General features: G+C 33.7%; 2 protein-coding genes across 5 annotated transcripts; both read left to right on the forward strand.

The window, feature by feature from the left end:
- The first annotated feature begins 149 nt into the window (after positions 1-149).
- LIMK1 (LIM domain kinase 1) lies at positions 150-10,955 on the forward strand. 2 transcript variants are annotated; one of them, XM_081975906.1, is made up of 17 exons: positions 150-299; positions 625-745; positions 1,526-1,640; positions 1,696-1,826; positions 1,881-2,051; positions 2,777-2,872; positions 3,049-3,181; positions 3,238-3,485; positions 3,540-3,692; positions 3,746-3,887; positions 3,940-4,126; positions 4,179-4,302; positions 4,371-4,486; positions 6,704-6,849; positions 6,907-7,061; positions 7,115-7,260; positions 7,876-10,955. In XM_081975906.1, exons 1-17 carry the CDS (start codon positions 278-280, stop codon positions 9,039-9,041), a joined length of 3,372 nt encoding a protein of 1,123 aa, XP_081832032.1. In that variant the 5' UTR covers positions 150-277; the 3' UTR covers positions 9,042-10,955. The 2 variants fall into 2 exon arrangements, with proteins under 2 accessions (XP_081832032.1, XP_081832033.1); XM_081975907.1 differs by lacking the exon at positions 2,777-2,872.
- An 801-nt stretch (positions 10,956-11,756) lies between these two features.
- Positions 11,757-18,743, forward strand: LOC145726703 (dynein light chain 1, cytoplasmic). 3 transcript variants are annotated; one of them, XM_081975929.1, is made up of 4 exons: positions 11,757-11,775; positions 14,982-15,117; positions 18,191-18,322; positions 18,434-18,743. In XM_081975929.1, the coding sequence occupies exons 2-4, from the start codon at positions 15,010-15,012 to the stop codon at positions 18,461-18,463; spliced, it is 270 nt and encodes an 89-aa protein (XP_081832055.1). In that variant the 5' UTR covers positions 11,757-11,775; positions 14,982-15,009; the 3' UTR covers positions 18,464-18,743. The 3 variants fall into 3 exon arrangements, with proteins under 3 accessions (XP_081832055.1, XP_081832053.1, XP_081832054.1); XM_081975927.1 differs by lacking the exon at positions 11,757-11,775 and adding an exon at positions 12,000-12,070; XM_081975928.1 differs by lacking the exon at positions 11,757-11,775 and adding an exon at positions 14,435-14,595.
- The last annotated feature ends 769 nt before the right edge of the window (positions 18,744-19,512 follow it).

Below are 19,512 nucleotides of genomic sequence, written 5' to 3' on the forward strand. Positions count from 1 at the left end.
TCATTTTTACTTCAGTAATCTTGTTTATGTAACTTTTCTGTCTCTCTCAGCTAGGGTTCAATTTATGGTCTAAACAAGGATAATTAATTCATTGCTTTTATTTGATTGGTCGTATTTACAATTGACATTTGAAACGTCAAGTCGTCAAATCATTTTGCAGGATTGCCTGATTGCAGGATTTGTTTTGCTTTGCATATTGTCAGTTTTGTTGGGTTCCTGGGTTCTACATTGTTTTTGTGATGTTTGTGTTTCCGTTCAGCTTTAAAACAAAATAAAAATGCAGGATGATGCAGAAAATGGTACGTTGTACGAGGTTTCGTTAATTTAACGCAATTACACGAATGTCCAATACTTGTAATGCGGTCTTGGTACCCTGCAGGACATTAATTTTTAATTTAAGGAAACGTATTTGATTGTTTTGCGTGGGTTGAATAGGAAATAAATACCAGTTTGAACTGTATTTCTGAAATGAACAAGGCTAGATTGGTTAAGGGTGTTAATTGACCTTAATTTAAATTGGGGTAATTCAGTTGATAAGTACCAACATTTTTGTTGGGGCCTTATTCAATTTGTGTTTGCTTTGGTTCTGTTAACTTGGTGATTAAACAAAGGATTTTTTTTTAGAACATGGTGATAGTGAACCCAGTCCTTCAGAGAGCAACATTTGTTCAGGATGTTTCAATCTCCTGGATGCAGAAGAGTTTATTTCTGCTCTAGGTCAAGAATGGCATATGGACTGTTTTAGGTAAATATTGGATTATTGGATAAGAGTAATTATACAACTTTTATATTAAAATTAGTAAAATAATGTTGTAGTAGTAAACTATGTTTTATGTAAATGTACATATGATAATTTAATTAAGAGTTTATGGAAATTGTATAACTTTTCTTGTGTCAGCATTCAGTTGTATTTATAAACAGTTTAGTTGATATTGCATAACAAACTAATGAACTTTATTAGATAAGGTTTGTAAATACTGCAGGAAATAAGTTGAAGTTCAGTGCACTGGCACAGAAACTATATAATTGCATTTTGTAATCTCAACTCAAAACTGGAAAGAAAAAAAACAAAAATACATTTTTTTTAGTAAAAAGTTTAATAAAATATAATGTAATAAGCCAAAGTTTCTTACAAGTAGGTGCTAACTAGTTTTAAAATGATTGTGAACCAATATTCTAGATTATAAACCAAATAAAAACAATAGTTTACAAACTCAACAACATGCAGGCCTACTGAATAAATAAATAACAATAATCAGCCAAAAGGTTGCAATGACACCCAACCCCAAACCCAGATTTTGACAATAATTACCATGCAGAATCTTTTAAGTAAATTTTACCTGGAAATTAGTTAAAGTGATGTTCTAACTGAACACTGATACTCTCTTGGGGTCGGTCCCACTTAAATTATTCACCTTGTACCTTAAAGAGAAGTAAACTTAATGAGCAGGTTGATGTTTGTTTAAATCTCTGTTACTCCATCCACACTTCCACAAATAATCTAAAAGTGTGTAACTTAATATAGATGTTCTGCATGTGATGCTGCCCTATCAAACTGGTACTTTGAAAAAGATGGACTGTTGTTTTGCAAAGATGACTACTGGGCCAGATATGGAGAAGCCTGTCAGCAATGCAGCCAGGTTTCTTAACTCCCTTCAAACATTTTTCACAGTATTTATTGTTTTTTTCCTCCAGGTTATCACTGGACCTGTTATGGTTGCTGGAGAACACAAATTCCACCCTGAATGTTTCTGTTGTTGTTCTTGTAGTGCTTTTATTGGAGATGGTGATTCATATGCTTTGGTGGAAAGATCAAAGCTTTACTGGTATGTCAGGGTGTTTCCATGAAACACAGAACTACTAAAACAACTGACTTACAGTGGACAGTGTTACAAGAGGCAAATGCAACCTTTACAAAAAACTGCGCGGTTTCCATTTGCCAGAAAACCTCATTCTATTAGGTTAGTTGAAGTGGCTGGAGGTCAGAAAGGAATTAAACTATCCAAAGATGTGATGCTGTCTGGAGATAGTCAGTGTTTTACAATTTCAGAGTAAGTTGATGCACTAATACTATAATAAAGAGAAACATTAATATTTTTCAGTGGTAGCATGATTTAGACTACACTTTATCACTGTAGTGTTTCATGCTAGTCAAAAATATACTAATAATTTAGTTCACTTGCTTTTAAGTTTTGTTTGATTGGTTTTCAACAATATGAATATTAGACAAAATGTTCAAGCAATAGTTGTATAGACATATTTACACTTGTGCCCACTTAAATCAACCATGTTATGTAAAACCAAGAATGTAACAGACTTAATTTGGCAACTTTGTGTTTATTAAGCGCCAATTGTTTATATGGCTAACAGAATAAAGAAGTGTGTGGTTTATATACCTACTGCAAAATAATCTATTTTTAGTCTCTTATTCAAATCTTATCATTATCTGTTCAACTGAACCTTTTGTATTAAATTGTTCCTTTTTATATATTTGCAGAATAATGCATTCAATACTTGAAAAGGTTTTGCATTAAACAGAACTTGAAATCTTAAATCCGTAAATACTAATACAAAATAATACGCTAATCTAAAAGTTTTATTTCATATGTAAAATCGGGCGTTTATTGACATTATCACTTATGATTCATGTTTTTTACTATTGGTTTAATTCAAAGTTTAATCAGTTTGATATGAGTAACAATTAAACATTACTATTAACGTGATTTATTGCAGCAAACTATAATGCTAGTTAACCCTACTAATCTATTCTAAACAGGTTAATGTGGAAACTGCAAGGAAAGCTTCTGCAGGTGGCTTTTGCCTTAATAACTTCAGCTTATAATTTATGCTGCTTTAAGACGCCTTTAAATAGGTAGGTCTTGTGCTTTTTTAACTCATATATGTTGTCTCAAAATTAGTGTGAAATTATCCCAGAAACAAAACTGGTATAAGGGTGGAATTGCTTTGAGCTCTATTAATTTATAATGTCCACTAATTTTGGGATAGCTGGGAGTCACAAGGGAGAATAAATAATTTATAAACTTTCAGACTTGACGTCAACAATGATTTAATGTCGTTACATATTGGAGATAAAATACTAGAAATCAATGGTATTCCAGTTAGGGACACTCCCTTAGAAAATGTTGAAAATCTTTTAAGGTACTCGGATAACGTTTTGCAAGTAAGATAAGACTGAACGTTAGTTAGTGGTTTTATTTTATTATTTAATATTTGCAGCTTACTATCGAACACGACCCAGATTCGATATCGCGTAAAATATCCCAACTGACGTCTTTGTCGTCTAATAGCAGTCCCCTGACTACTACTAAAAGTGATACAAACATTCCAATAAACAATAACATTCCTTTAGATGTAAAATCGTTCGGATCTAGCGATTCAGTTAATAACGAAAAAGTTAGAAGCAGCGAGAATATTATATGCAGCGAAGTTGAAGAGAAAGAAAATAAGAAAACTGCTGTGGCCAGGTAAATTACCCTACAAACTTATTTTTTCTATCAACAATGTGTTGTTTGCTTTAGGGGTGAAAATAAGGAACGGTTGTATAAAAGGAAGGATGAAGGGTACATGAGTGGAACAAGGTCAAGACAGTTGAGACGCAAAAACCACTTGGTGGAGAAAGACCAGTCTTTAGACAAGGAAAGAAGCTCATCAATGAGTAGATTGCTGGATGAGTAAGTGGATTTCTACAATAAACTACAACCATTAGTAACCACGTAAATTGTAGGGCTCCAAACTCCAAAAGGTGTTTGGATTTATCAAGAGCCTACTCATTTTTAGAGTCTCGACCTCCGCAAAGAGTTTTTAGAGCTTCAGACTTAGTAAAAGGTGAACTGCTAGGGCAGGGATTTTTTGGTCAAGTTTTCAAGGTGGGTTTAAGGTTTTTGAGAAAATTAGTTCAAACGTTAACTATCGTTTCAGGTTACCACCAAAGACACTTCTGAGGTTATGGTGCTGAAAGAATTGTACAGAGTGGATGAAGAGGCTCAAAAAAACTTTCTGAAAGAAGTGGCGGTGTTGAGGTCGCTCCACCACAACAATGTTCTTCGTTTTATAGGCGTTTTGTATAAAGAGCAAAAGTTACATTTGGTGACTGAATATATCTCAGGTTAGTCATGTCTGAGTTATCATCAGCTTAATTTAAGGCGTTTGAAATTCAGGGGGGACATTAACGGACCTTCTACACGACTTGTCACAACCGTTACCATGGGAACAGAGAGTTTCTTTCGCCAAAGATATTGCTTCCGGGATGGCTTACTTGCATTCCATGAACATTATTCATAGGTAAAAAATTTGTAGTATTTTTTGGGTTTAGGTTGATTAGTTAACGAATTGTTATTGTAATTTTTCAGAGATCTTAACTCTCACAATTGCCTAGTGAGGGAAGATAAAACTGTGATAGTGGCTGATTTTGGCTTGGCTAGAATAATTTCTCATGCTACCAGCAGTGTTCGAAGATCTCCGAAAGGTAAGTGACAGTTTTTTATTTATTTTTCAACGTTTACTTTGATCATTTAAATTTTTCATTAATACTCAAAACACAATAAAGATACAAAACACGCAACATGTTTAGTGGCACTGCTTCACATATAAAGTTATTGGTATCAGCTTGGTTAACTAAACTTAGTTCTAAGTTCACTTATTTGTTATTGTAAGAACCAAAATTTGAAAATGACGTCCTGAAGGAAGCTAAAAATGTTCAACTTCTTGCATCTATTTGTAGCATTTGACAGACACAACATTATAACATAAACGGAAAATGAATAAGCACAGGCGAGGTATAGGCTATACCCTGATTATTATAACTTTTGTTGTCAATGAAAAATGAGAATGTCAAGAATATGATTTTACTCTCAAATGTGACATCTAATGTCAGAACCGTGTTTGTTTGCTTTTGCATTTGCAGAAATTTCTGAGTGATTTTTACTGTTTTAATTAAACTTTTGGAGTATTGAGAGTGAGGAAAGCTTAGTCTAAGCGTGTTTAGGAAACCCTGAGTTTGAGAGGTTTTTAGACACATTTTTAGATCAAACTTAGACGTAAGTTTCACGCAAAAATCTAATAGAATAAAGTTGTTTGGAGCCAGTATTCGACGGTTTTGGCATAACAGACAACTACATGGCAGGTTGTTGGAATGTAGTTTGTCCAAGTGAACCGTTTAATGACCACAGGAACGTAAAATAGGATCACAAGTCAAAAAATTTTGAAAACACTGATATTTACGTCAAACTTTGACATTTCGAGACATATAACGATCGGGGGAGATAATCGATGATCGAAATAGCTCGGTAGCAAGAAAATCGCATAACAGACGACAACGTTCCGCACTATTACCAACATATTTTAAAGCGTGTAATTTAAATATCTGCATCTATGCAATGTAATTGTCCAGTAAGTTCGGTTGGCAATAGAATCACCCTGTGTTATGACGTGCAACTAAAATTATAATGGGTCTGGTGCGATATAGGTGCCACCGTATTTTTGGTTTTTATTTTGATGAAATTGATGTCATGATTGTTTATTTAACTTAGTTCTGCCCAAAAAAGGGTAGATAAAGCTGTTTTTTTGGGAAAAGAATCGTAAAAAAAACGCTTTAAGTCAGGTTACACCAAGTCTAGGAAAAATTCCTCCCTTTTACTACTGGAAATGTGCAACGTTGCCAAACCGAAGGTTCAAGAAAACGATATAAGACGTTCAACATGAAGGGTTTAATCATTAAATAGCTTAAAAATTAGTAAATTAAATAAGTATTTTTAATTTTTACATGCAAAGTGACACTTTACTATCTATAATTACTGTGGACAATGCTAACCTTAGTGTCCGATTAGTACAAGCGGCCATATTAATTTTTTGTAAATGTATTGATAAAGATGCATGGCTAACCTAGTGCTAACCATAGTGACCGATTCATACAGGTATGTAGCAATAATTATTAAGTTCTCAAAAAGAGAAACAATATGGAAAACTTCCATTTTAAGAAATGAAAAATCAATTTTTAGAATGACTTTCCTAATTTTGAACAGAAAAGCAGTTCTGTTTGACAACGTTGCTAGGGTTGTTAGGCACCAAACAAAACGTTCAACAATCATGGTGGTGCTGGTACCGATCAAAAACAAGTCATTTATGTTTAGTATGGAGAATGCCATAAGAATGGAAAAAAAGTGATCAAAAAAGAACTAAAAATACGGTGGCATCTAAATCGCACAAGAACCAACGCCATTATTAGAAACAGCTACTGTGAACAGCAAAAAGTATTGGGAGATCTGTCAGAGAATGACGTCAAACGCAACGCAGTTTAAAAGTTATTGAACATGTCAATAAACTTCATAAATTAATTAATTGATTTACAAGTTTATGAACAAATTCACAAAAAATCAGTGTGACGTTCGTATTAGATGGTGGAAGCACAGTCTGATGTATTTGAGGCCACCTCAGCGTTTTTTTACATTTCTCTTTCTTTCAATATGTAAAGGAAAAAACACGTTTGAAACAGAGGGCGGTCCAAATTGAATGTAGGATAATTCAAGGGTGGTTGTTGAAAGTTATGATAGAGAAGTTTTCTAGTTTTGGTTGAGGTCCAACATTAACGACTTTTTAACAGCGTATACGAAGTAACTGGTCAAATATGGAAAAGCAACAGAAAAAAAAGTGTTTTTAGCTAAATTACATATTTGTTAACTCTTAGGAAACTCCGCTGCAAAAACCCGTCAAGAACGTAAAAAACGATACACCGTGGTGGGCAATCCTTACTGGATGGCACCAGAAATGATGAAAGGCAACAAATATGATGAAAAAGTGGATGTGTTTAGCTTCGGTATTATTTTGTGCGAGGTTTGATGTTTCCCAAACAATTATAAAGTTATTTGCTAAAAGATAAAATTAACGTAGATTATCGGGAGAGTTCAGGCGGATCCAGACTTTTTGCCCCGATCGAACGACTTTGGTTTGAACCAGGCCGTCTTCAAGGAGAAATTCTGCCAATCATGTCCGGAACCATTCTACAAAGTCGTATTTCTCTGCACTGATTTGAATCCAGATAAAAGGTTAACGCGCTTTTACTTTCCATAATTTCTTTATAATAATCTGTAATCTTCAGGCCTCCTTTTGAAGTAATGGAAGTGTGGCTGGAGTCTTTATCCATGCATTTGTCAGTTGGCATGCATCTTCCTCCTGACTTGGTGTTTGATATCCAACACTACAGGGGCGTCAGTCCTTGCAGTAGTGGAAGCACCACCCCTGAAGGTAATATTTAAAGCCATTTGTTATTGTTTTCTTGAAATTTTATGGGAATTTCAGTTGTGCGTTGAGTGGTTTTGTGAAAATGCCACTATTTCAGCAGTTATAAACATTTGAAGAAAGCAAGTAAATATTTAAATTTTGGCTTTAGTTCAGTTGGCTATTACACTTCAATAAAATTTGTCCCACTTTCACAAGTAGAAAAATCGTGGTATTTAATTTTTGGTGCTCTAGTTTTTTGCAAAATGTGGGTAGTCGATTGCACTTAAAGCACTCGTTGATTTTGTCTATTTTTTACCTCACTTGCACAGTTAGCATGGTATTTATTTGTACCTTTAATAGGTGTTATATTGTGCCTAATCTTATAATGTATTCAAAATTCACTATTGTATTTGAAAGGTGATACAAAAACAAAATTTTCATCATAGGTAAAGTCCTCTAGTGGCAATAAATTGAACTGAATTTGTTATTTTTTATGACAGGAAAAAATTTGAAATACTTTTTTGCTAGAATTATATTAAAATCAGCTGTTTTATCATGTATATACTTTATTAAGCTTCATTATTGTATTGTTATATGGTAAATGGACTAAAAACATTAAACTAGTTTCGACATTTCTAGGAATACCATCAGGTCATAGAAGTCCGGCTTTGGAACCGATCACAGAAGGAAAACCCACCCAAGATATACAAAAAGTTCCTGTTTCATGTACTGCAACTCCCAACATACTCAGTAAAGTCCCGTCAAACGAGAAAATCTACCAAAACAAGTCACCTAAACCTATTATTAAAGTGTCTAGTCCTACTGAAGACCTGTTAGATATCAAACAGTTGATCCCACCTTGTCGCACTTATGAGAATCTTGATTTTTTGAAAAACGACAATATCTTCAGCAAAGACTCCCAGAAACCGGTGTGCGTTAAAAACCTAACCACCAGCACCTTAAAGTCCATGGATAAACCTCAATTAATGCAGCCAAACAGCAACGAAAACAATTTGAAAGTCCGGAGTTTTAATGTGAACTTGAGGACTGTGCCTAAAAATTTTACTAGAAATAGATTTATTAGAGATTTTGAAGACACTGGACAAAAGCACAACTTACTAGCGAAACAGAGCAACTTAAATGCACCCAATCATAGTGTAAAGGTCAGCAACTTGACTTTAGGAAGTATGAAATCCGCTAGTTCTCCTGTCACTGAAAAATTCGTGAATTCCACCTCTCGGGGCAATTACAAGTCTGACTTAGTATCTTCCTCGTTAGTGTTTGAAGCTTGCAAAGCTCCTCCTGAACAAACCCAGATTAAAACATTCCTACCTAGAACCGTGCCAGAAAGATGTAGTTTATCTAGAAGAAGATATTGTAGAGACACTGAAGAAAGTCCAGTACCCAAACGAACGCCACTGTTACAAAGAAAAACCAGCTCCAAATTTATAACTGAAAGCGAAGAGCCTTTACAAAAAGACGAAGAAACGGGAATTTTAGCCAAAGTCTTGAGGAGAACTCCAATCTTTGAACGGAAATCATTCAAACCCCAAATAGAACCTCCGGCGGTGAAACAGGACGATTGCAGAAATTACGTAAATCCACCATCCACGAGCGGATTTCGAGGTTCCGGAACCAGCATCGTGCGCAATATAGTTGACAGCTTGAATAGGAAGAGCGGAGGGATGAGTTTTGGGAACAGGGGCGGCTATGGCAGGAGTTCCCTGAAAGTGGTGGGAAGCCCTAATGTTAATTTAAAAGGGGTAGTAAGGGGCAATTTGGATACTGAGTTTACTCCCTTGTGATGTAAGTAGGCGACAGTTTTTTTGATTTATCTGCTTTGATCGATGTGCATTTTGATGTTATGAGAAACGAGATTGTTTTTGGTTCTTTTAGAAATGAGGAGGTAGGCTGGTGGTAAACTCGGTGTTTTAAAATTTACGTCATAAGGTATTAAGGAAAGAAAATCAAGTTTGTCTTCATGCTTAAACTCAACGATTTCTTCAATTACGTGATCGAAATGATTTCTAATTTAATTTGTGCTAACTGGGCTAAGAATTTTGAAAACATTGACTCCCTATACATCGTGGGCTTAATAAACGCGCTTGAACATAAGCGGTTTGAAAAACTGCGATATATACTCTACTAGCCGCTATCTCAAGCGGCTTAATGTGTCATGTCTCCTTTTTAACAGGCTTGAACTTACCAAGTCTATTTGAAACAGCTTAGAACAAGAAGACAATGCTATGTATACGGATTGTGAAGTTTTTAAATGACATTTTACGTTTTTCTCTGTCGATTTGTATTATGAACAAGCCTCAAATCTTTAACTTTATTTGATTCCATCTTTTTTTCAATTGGCGTTTCAAGGTAAGAGATACTCGAGATACTCCCTCTGGTGATCAGTTTCGGGCATTCCAGCTGTCATTTCTCCGTTTGTTTACATTGATTTTGGTTAAGAATTTAGCACTGGTTTCATATAAATATGGAGTGACAGTGTCATATTATTTATAATGTTAGGTTAGGAACGTATTGCCCGATTTTAGTTCAACTGGCGCTGCGATCTTAACTTGAAACGCCAATAGTAAAGGCTTAAAATAGGATTGACCTTATATTTTTCCAATCATCAAGAAAAGCTGCGATAACTACTACGAGGCTTAACTGAGCCGACTAGGTGAAGCGGCTTGATTAAGTCTACGATGTATAGGCGGTCATTGTTTCCAACAGTAACTTATTTAAATAAGATTGCGTTAATCAACGTCTTAGCCAACCAACTACCTCCATCTTGGTGCTTTAATGAATCTCTTTATTGAATTTAGAGCTTTAATAAATGTGCTTTTTAAGTCAAAACGTCTGTAATCTCTACTTAATTGTAAGTGTTTGAGCAAGTTTCTTACATATTTGGTGGAAATGTACCATTTTTTATTTTTTAATAATTACTAGTTTGCCAAACATACATTACAACAGTAATTAAAAACAGCAATTTTAAACTTTATCAAAATTTTGTCAATAATATAAAATCAAAATTAACTTGTTTAAGAATCTTCAAGCATTAAACAATCCACCTGAATATTGTTGTAACAGTAATAAATAATGAATTACAGTTTGATTGGTTTTAAGCGATGCGAGCAAAGTAACAAACAAAATTCTATTCTGACACTTTCCGAATATAAATAACCAAACAAAGGTAGAGTCGCAGTAAGACGTTGTCGATGGTTGCACTTAAATGTTATAATTAGCAATAAGTTAAAAGAGTTAGTTAAGCTAAACAACTAATTTACTACTGTGATAAAGCCTAAGTATTGTTCTATTATAAGGCTATTCCAAATAACGTACTTAAATATTTAGCGTTCGTAGATTTTACAGAATCGTACAATAATGGCGTCGTATTTTTTCAAGCATTTATAATTTATAGGATGCATTATGTATTATGTCTAAAACGCAAAAATGAGCTTTAAAATTGTGTAACAAGGCAATTGGCAGTGTGTATGCTCTCTACTGTATTAACTGTTAATCTCTATTAATTTGTTTTATACTTTAAGTTTATTTCAAATTTTTATTCTTTTACACCACTAGTATAAACTTGACCTTAATTATTTTATAATATGGAACATATTTCTTTAATATTTTTTATATTACACTTAGTGTTCAACTACTACAAACTTTAAATAAAGAAAATAATAAGTTTAACACAAAATAATACAATATTTTAAAACCAATTTATTTACTTTAAAGTGTTTTCCTGATTAGAAGGAGACACCCCTAACTTTGTGTTACATATGCCATATTTTTTAATTTTGTAGTCCATTGTTATAGAGATGGTTTTTGTAAATGAAATATAGAATGTTGAAAAAATCGACTCATTTCTTTAACAATGTTTATGACAGATGACATAAAAAAGCTCGCAGTGAAGCAATTTTTGTGTGTTTTTTTTTATTCTCGGTTTATAATGCGGCTTACACTTTTCTTATTTTTTTTTTAAATTTATAATAGCTTTTGGGTTATTACCTACAGAAGAAAGGCGTTCTTCCGGATAACTTCCCTGTTATTAACTGCGTGGGACGTTGAATGTGCCGCAAACACACTGTATATACTTTTGCCATTTTCAGGCAACCAACTTTACACCTGAAAGCCCCCACCCTCTTGAACGGAAAAACCAACCCCGGCAATATATTTTAAATAAACTTCTCGTTATCAGCCTAGATTTAAACTTGACGCTATTCCAGGGTAATTAACGACTTTTTGGCATTCGAAATGTATGGTGAATCGCAAACAGTTGTCGTGAGAAGATGCCGTTTGTCTTTCGACGAGGCCTATTTTTAACCCTCGGGTGCTCGTCAATATTTCGAAATTTTGCGTTGGCATGGGGCTGAAACTTGCGCAATGCCTCCCCATCGATTTGGCCAGTCTGGAATACCTCTCTACCTGTCTCCTGATCATGTTTTAACAGTTGTTCCAATTTAGATTTTAGTGCAAAAAAGCCTAGAAAAACTTTTTGGAAAAGTGTGGGCTAGAAGGTGCAAGCACAACTCACAACCAGTAAGTTTTTGGCATTTCAATTAACCTTTTAGTAATTATTGTTTCAACTTTTACTTAAATTGCAAGTATAATTCAATAAGGCTCGCATGACACCTCTCTTTATGTATAATTTATATTTTCTTCATTTAAAATCGATTTGTAGCGCATTTTATTTCTTTTACTATAATATTACAACCCACGCATAACAACATTTTTCAGAAGGTGTTTTTTTTGTTGCTTTTAGAGTGCGAGAGCATCGAATGACCAGCACTGTCAAAGCCACATTTTCAGACAACATTAAAATAAAAGTTAATTGGTAATACTTTATAAAGTCTCATCTGTTGTTCTTTGCTCTGTTTGTTGTATTAGGTATTGTTGGTGATGGCTATAGTCGGTTTTCTGTGTAGGATGTGTCTGTGTGTGTGTGTTTAAAGCTGCCTGTGAATGAATATTAATGCTGGGGTGACGCACTTATTTTCTTGTCAAGATCCAGTTCAATAACATGTTAGGTTGGTTAGATTATTTATGAAGACTAATATGACAGAAAGAGGGTAATTTAGTTGGTTTTTCCCCTTAATCAATCAATACTAATGACATTAATTTTTTCCGAACAAAATGTACACATCACACATGTGGTATTTGAAATAGAGTGTACCTAGGCACTCCATTCATAAATCAAAAATTGGATGATAGAGTTTTGTGTCAAAAATTTCAAAATTTATAATTAATTCTGAAAATAGTACAGCTACTTGAAGCAATTTGGTAACTCTCTACTTTGGAAAACTCGCATATCTGTTATTTAGAATTCAGTAAAAGAAAACATTAGTGCTTCAACGTGATCCAGTGGAATATACGATCGCCACTGGCAAAACTATTTAAATTTTTGCTGGTAGAAACCATCTGCTTGACTGTGGTTTAAAAACAAAATGTTATCGAAGTATCATGCACAAGCGGATTCCGTGCATTTCGAGTGAGAAGATAAATAATTCTGTTTTTTTTTTCACGCGCTGACATTTTGTCATTATGTATTATAAAGTGGAAAAGATACTTATAATAACAACTATTGAAATCCATTGTTGTCGACAAAAAAAATAGGACAAAACTTCATACATTACATATTGTCAGTCTATAGAGGAGGACCGTATGTGACACGTGACTACACTAACAGATACGTCATATTTGCTCTGCTTAACGTTTTATTTATTTGTTTTATCCTCTCTCTATCTCACAAATCATGCAGATTTTCTTTTAAATATTTCAGACTTTGAAAGGTAATTAGTAATTATATGGTACTTAATGGAACCTTAATATTTGTTATCTCGAAAACATCTCAAGTAGTCAATACAAGTAGTCACCAAAGTGAACCCTATACGTCCCCTATACAGGGTGATTATATACAGTGCGAACAAAAATAAACCGCGCGCCAAAGTTATTTTTTAAATTGAACACCCTGTATATTACTGCAATTTTAGATTGTCTATTTGATTATTATAATAATTAATATCAATGTTTAATGTCCGACTTTCATTCTGTAGATATGTATTTAAAAAATGGTCAGAGGGCATTATGAAAAATAATGTCCTGCTCACCAGAGGGCACTATGAAAAATAACGCCCTAGGGCATTAATCCTTAGATAATTGACCTTAATAGGTGTCATTATTGATGAAATAATAACCCTGTCGGACATTCTAAGATTAAAAATTTACTTATGCACAAACCCGTAAAACCCAAAAAGTACCAAACTTTTGGAGAAAAAGTCTATCTTCAGTTTTGGGCTATCTTAGTTACGACCACCTTGTATATAGAATCTACTTTGGAAACAAATGCGGCCCGTTTTACACTTTTTTTTGTGCCACTCTGTAGATCAGCTGCACGAAATTAAGCAATCTAACAGCTACCACGTGACCACTTTAAACCAAGAACGTGTAAGAGACACGTGATAACTGACAAATTACGCAATACATCTTTTCAAAATTGTTGACTCGTTTTTTGGTTTAACTTAAAAACAACATTCCGTGTACGTTAATACTAATAAATTAGCCAAAAAAATTCAATCAAAATACCAAACGAGGAAAAATAGATTGATTAAACCTTAAATTCTACAATTACAGCAAATTGTAACTTCAAATTTTCAAAAATGTATAACTTATGATAGTTTTTTATTTACCTGTCTTCTAAGTTTGCCGTGAGTTTGTTACGTTGTAATTAAGCTAACAACCCCCCAAGTCCAGGTTTTTATCTTATTTAGTCATGTTTGGCACGAAAAACTTGCTTTTTTAAAATTAAACTAATAAAAAAATTTTTAACTGTGGTAGTGCGACCCTGCTGGCGTTACCAACTGTCATTTTGAACCTAAAAAACGTTGACATATTTGTCAAACATGCTGCCAACCTAACATGCCCTAAATTTAAGTTTTGCACATCCTAAGCATATTCCTGCACGTAAATGTCGTAAATTGCTTGCCTGAATGAATCTCAACGCAATTAAAGTCGAGTGCCGAATAAACGACACGTGGATTCAATAAAAAAATGCGGCACTTTTATTTGGGGAACAGGGTTATCTTTTCGAGTATACAATCCACGAGCCGACACTGGTGAAAAATTCGGACCAATCGCAGGCATTTTGCCAGCGGCCTCTGCCAGACGCCTCTACCGCCGACCAATAACTTGACGTTATTTTTATCATCAGTTGGTTTGATGTGAGATTGAAAAGGCAGCTGAAGTCAGTAGAAAAATAGTTGAAAGTCGGTTTTTTCAACAAAATAAATAAATTAACAGTCGCGAAAAGTCACCGGGTACGTTTTTTCACTGGGTTTCTACCAGAAAATTGTAAAATTTCACGTAAGTACCCCACACTGTCTTTAGTGCTGTTTACCGTTGTTTGGCCCCCCAAACCCTGCTGCATGTCACCCATCAAATCTTATAGATTCGATACAGATTCGTGATATTGATAAAACATTAATACGCCGGGGCTTCCTTGTGCCAGTTATTGGTTAAAGAAGGTATGGGCGAAATTATTGCTCAGGCTAGAGTCCAAATCAAACATAGTGCCTACAAAAAAACCATCCACAAAAAGTAGGGTTTTATTCCAGTAACACCACATTGCCATAAATTACTATACTAACCCTAAGCCAAACATTACACTGAAATCAAATATTAACACAGCAGCTGACAACATTGTTCCAGGTTTATAGCTATCAGAAGGTTATCCAAGTTTTGTTTTGTAGGTTTGATTCGCCCACCAAAACTAAGAAAATGACTGACAGGAAAGCCGTGATTAAAAATGCTGACATGTCTGAGGACATGCAGCAAGACGCTGTTGATTGTGCTACTCAGGCCATTGAGAAGTATAACATAGAAAAGGTAAGATTTGATAGAGTTACAGTATTGATTGAAGTCAGTCAGTTTTTGCAATTTTTTTCTGATACAGTTTCACTGGCAACTTGTATTAAACCCGTGTATTGTTTCTAAGTATTGCTCTAAATCTACATCCATTTATAATTAAGTTTTCACACTTCTGGGTGGTGTGATCAACTTAGTTAGTTTTCTTAAAGAAGACCAATTGTTCCTATCTGGTGGATTTTTTGCATATAGTTGATTTTCACTTTTAAGGTAATCAATTTTTCTGGTCATAATGTGGCCTGAAGCCAAAATGCAGTTATACCACCAAAAAACTGGGCCACACTGAATAATAAATCATATTTCTTATGTGGAGAAAACATTTTCTTTATGGGTTTCATAATCTTTTCAGTTTAGTAGAATTTCTACTTTTTGCCTTAAGTTGTGCTACATATTCCAGTTTCAAAAATCAAAAAGCTGTTAGTGTTAATTAGAAGTAGCCAATTGCATAATCTAAGGTTCCCTGACTAAAATATGATATTTTCAAGAATATGTCACTTTAAAGGACATTTTGGAGACATTTTTAACATGGTGAATGTTCAAATTTGTTTTTCATTGATCATTATACAAGTACAGAATATAGATCATGATTTTGCTGCAGTCTTTTGGTAGAATGTATTTCCATGTCCTTTAATAGGGATTAACATAATTTTTCTTTGGTCAACATTGAATCAATATTTATGGTTGGAATTTCTTTGCTAGGGGAGGCATTTTCATTTGACCTATTTCTTACATGGAATCAAAATATTATCCCATATTAAATGAGGAGTATTTCTTTTTATAATGGTGCAATTTATTGAACTGTATTTGTTAAAAATAGTAACTAGAATTAGTGATGCTGGTATGTTTGTTTACTTTATTATTCAGTAATTTTTTTAATTCATATTATGCTATCAAAATATCTGTGCCTATGGGGTAGTCAGTAATATGAATGGTTTTCATGTTTTTCACATTAAAGTTGTAGGTGACCTACTGTAATTATTACACAACATTTAATTTATCACCTATTATAGGTTGTTAATTAAGTGGACAACCACTTGACTTTCTGATTTTGTTTGTTTTTGTCAAAGCAATTTAATGACAATTTCTGACTAACTTATCTATGATGATAATTTTCCACTTTACTACAGTCTATGGTTTTAATTATTTATTCCTCATTAACTATTTTGTTTATCTTCTGCATCATTTAATTTCAAATAAATTGCTCAGCATTGCATTTAACCCTTTTCAGTATGAATTCTCTTTCTTCCATACAAGTGATGGGGCCAAATATGATAAATTCTATTCCAAACTCACAGTATCAGATTAAAAAGTATGGTAGAATTACTATTAAGTATATGAAAATAGTCCAGAGATTTGAATTTCATGTATTTCAGAACCCTTGTAAAGCAACTTTGGTGTAATTATAATTTTCTTTTGAAATAAGATTAATAGATCTAAAATCAATGTTTTTTTTCTTAACATTCAAAATTCCTTACCTGTATGTATTTTCAACTTTGCCTAACTGACATCTGTTTGTATCAACTTAATTAATTTAATACATGCTACTGCAGGAAATGTGATATCTTGGACTTTAAATATTTACTCTAAAAGTATGGTGCCCTATATAGCCATTACATAATAATGATGTGAAACCAATCTAAAGGCATTCTCATTTTTTAAGAAGATGCTTAATATTTTGCTAATGTCTATTTATAGCAGGACGCAACCAAATTTATCAGTTTCCATTTAAAGAACCGGATATTAAATGTGGTTAAGGTCATTTGCACATCTGAATAAATAAATAATGCAGTGTGGTGTACTTGCCTACAATGGAGAACAATGTTAAACTTAATAGTACTAGCTAGGCGGACGAGATTACGAAAGAAATTAGACGTGCTTTATTTTCGGCACCTGCTTATTGTTTATAATCTCAAAGTGGTAATTGACTATTGTTTTACCGTTTTAGAAAAGTTGATTGTAGTGAGTATTAAACTTGAATCTGGCGCGTGTTCTTGTAAATTACATTTTTGAGAGAAATAGAGATTTTTGTTTGTAGTTATTCAGTAGTCTAAACATTTCAACAATTTGAATTTTAATCTGGAAGAATGATTGTTTCCGAGTTTGTCTTTTTACAGATCAGAACTCTCAATTTCTTGCTAATGATATCAAAGTATTGTTAACTTTTTGATGATTTCAAAGTTTCTGCAACTTGTAAACGGCTGTAAATGTTCCGTATTGCGAATAATACTTTGTAACACCATAATCAACGTAGTTTTTGTTTGAAATTAGTTAGAAAGAGCAAAAAGCTTTTTAACGAGCTATGTTTTGGGACTGCTGAAATTAGAAATTTCTCCACCCGTTTATAGGTTCAGGCCGTTTTAGACTATCCAATTTCTTATACAAGATCTTGAACAATAGACCAAAACAAACTTGCAGCAAATCTTGGTTCCTATCAAAATTTATATTGTTTTACATTACAGCCTAGATATGATCCTACTTTGGATGCAATTAGACAGAGAAATGCTTTCTTTATTAGTATTATTTCAAATGACGTTACTGTTTTTGGATTGGTTTTTAATTAATTAAGAACAGTAATGGATGATCTAAATCAAATGTTCTATTTTCCTGTTTGCTTCAGCACTCTTCTCGTAACGTTTGTTTTCTGTTGGCCCATGCTCATACGCATATGCGCTAGGCCTAGAAATTGGCTGAAAAATAGAACCGGTTCTATTTTTCGTCAATTTTTCAGTCCTAATCAATTTTCGGGCCAATCTACTGTAGGACACCTATCCAATCTACCTTAGACAGAAAATTGTTCAAAATATTGTATAAAAAATTGAATAGTCTACCGGCCTTTAGTAAAGACTTTCAAATGTATGACAAACATAATTCCTGCAACAAATTACGACATATTCAATTATCTTTAGCCAGGACTGGAAATTAGAGGTAAGAGGTAGTGTTATGTTTTCTATTCAGATTCCTGTGCTGCAGTATACATTTTTTGTCTTAGAAAATAATTACAGTATCAAAACTTAACAGATATTTTTTCTTTCAGGATATTGCGGCGTACATTAAAAAGGAATTCGACAAAAAATACAATCCTACTTGGCATTGTATTGTAGGCCGAAACTTTGGATCGTACGTCACGCACGAGACTCGTCACTTCATTTACTTCTATCTGGGGCAGGTAAGCAACTGCACAGCAGTAAATTAGTTACTATGTAAGCTTGCTTAAATATCCATCAAAATTTACTGATATGACAGTGGTGGACTAATTTCTGTTTTTTTTTTCTTTCAGGTGGCAATACTCTTATTCAAGAGCGGATAAATAAGCGTGGTGAAGAAAAATCTCATTCCCATCTTCTCTTCCCCCTCTCCTTGACAGTATTCTCTATAATTTTACCCCTGCCTCACTAGGAAATTTTTTTGTATTAATAAACTAATCATTTGCGACGAGTTAGATTAATATCGGGATGTAACTGGAAGATGTCAAATATGACAAATTGTTAAGGAACATTTCTCTCATGGGGTTAGCTTAAAAACTATGTTAGAAAACTTGACGTTTATTTTACTATAACTATTTTGAATAAATTTATTTTGTTGACAGATTTTTCAGTTTTTTTTTTTTGGAATAGTTGAGAGAAGAGGATGTTAGATTATACCGTGATATGAGTTAAGTTTCTTGGTAGTTAAGCTTGGTTTTGGGCGATTTAGGGTCAGCTGTATAGGTCAAAGTTAAACGTTAATTTGAAGTTCAACAGTTGAAACTCTAGATTAAAGTTTAACCTGAATCTATACAACTGAGCCTCAGAGGACATTGGTGGCTTAAACAAAAAAATTTATTTTAGTTCCACTTTTTGCGCTCTAAACTGACAACCCTCTGTACCATATAAATGTGTTATTTCCTAATTTAGGAGAAAAGTGAAAATGCGGGCGACACTTTCTGCCTAAGTTTGTGTTGAAGACTTTGTTGTTAACTTTGTAGCAAGTAAGTCGTATCTATTGATAAAAAAAAGAGAATATATGCTACAACTATACTGGGTGTTTCACATTTCGCGTAGTCGTAGGCACAGCTTCAATCCCTCTGTATTTCACTGAAATCTTGACTCGAGACTAGTATCTCTCCTAGTTCCAATTACTTGTGATACACCTCGTATAATTACCGTTCAATTATGATAATGGAAACTAAAAAGATGTTAGATGTGATGGCTAACTTTGTAGATTATAAGCGAGTATTTTAGATCAATTTACTTCGAAAAAAACAGCGCAACATTTTTACAAAGAATGCTTGTCTACAATCTACCGGGTGGCAGCATAATACAATACATTTGACGTCAGTCTTTTCGTCCATTTTTTGGATTACTAAATACAATATAT

The sequence above is a fragment of the Ips typographus genome, linkage group LG3 (genome assembly GCF_016097725.1).
Source record: "Ips typographus isolate SLU linkage group LG3, UJ_Ityp_2.0, whole genome shotgun sequence".
Taxonomy (NCBI): domain Eukaryota; kingdom Metazoa; phylum Arthropoda; class Insecta; order Coleoptera; family Curculionidae; genus Ips; species Ips typographus.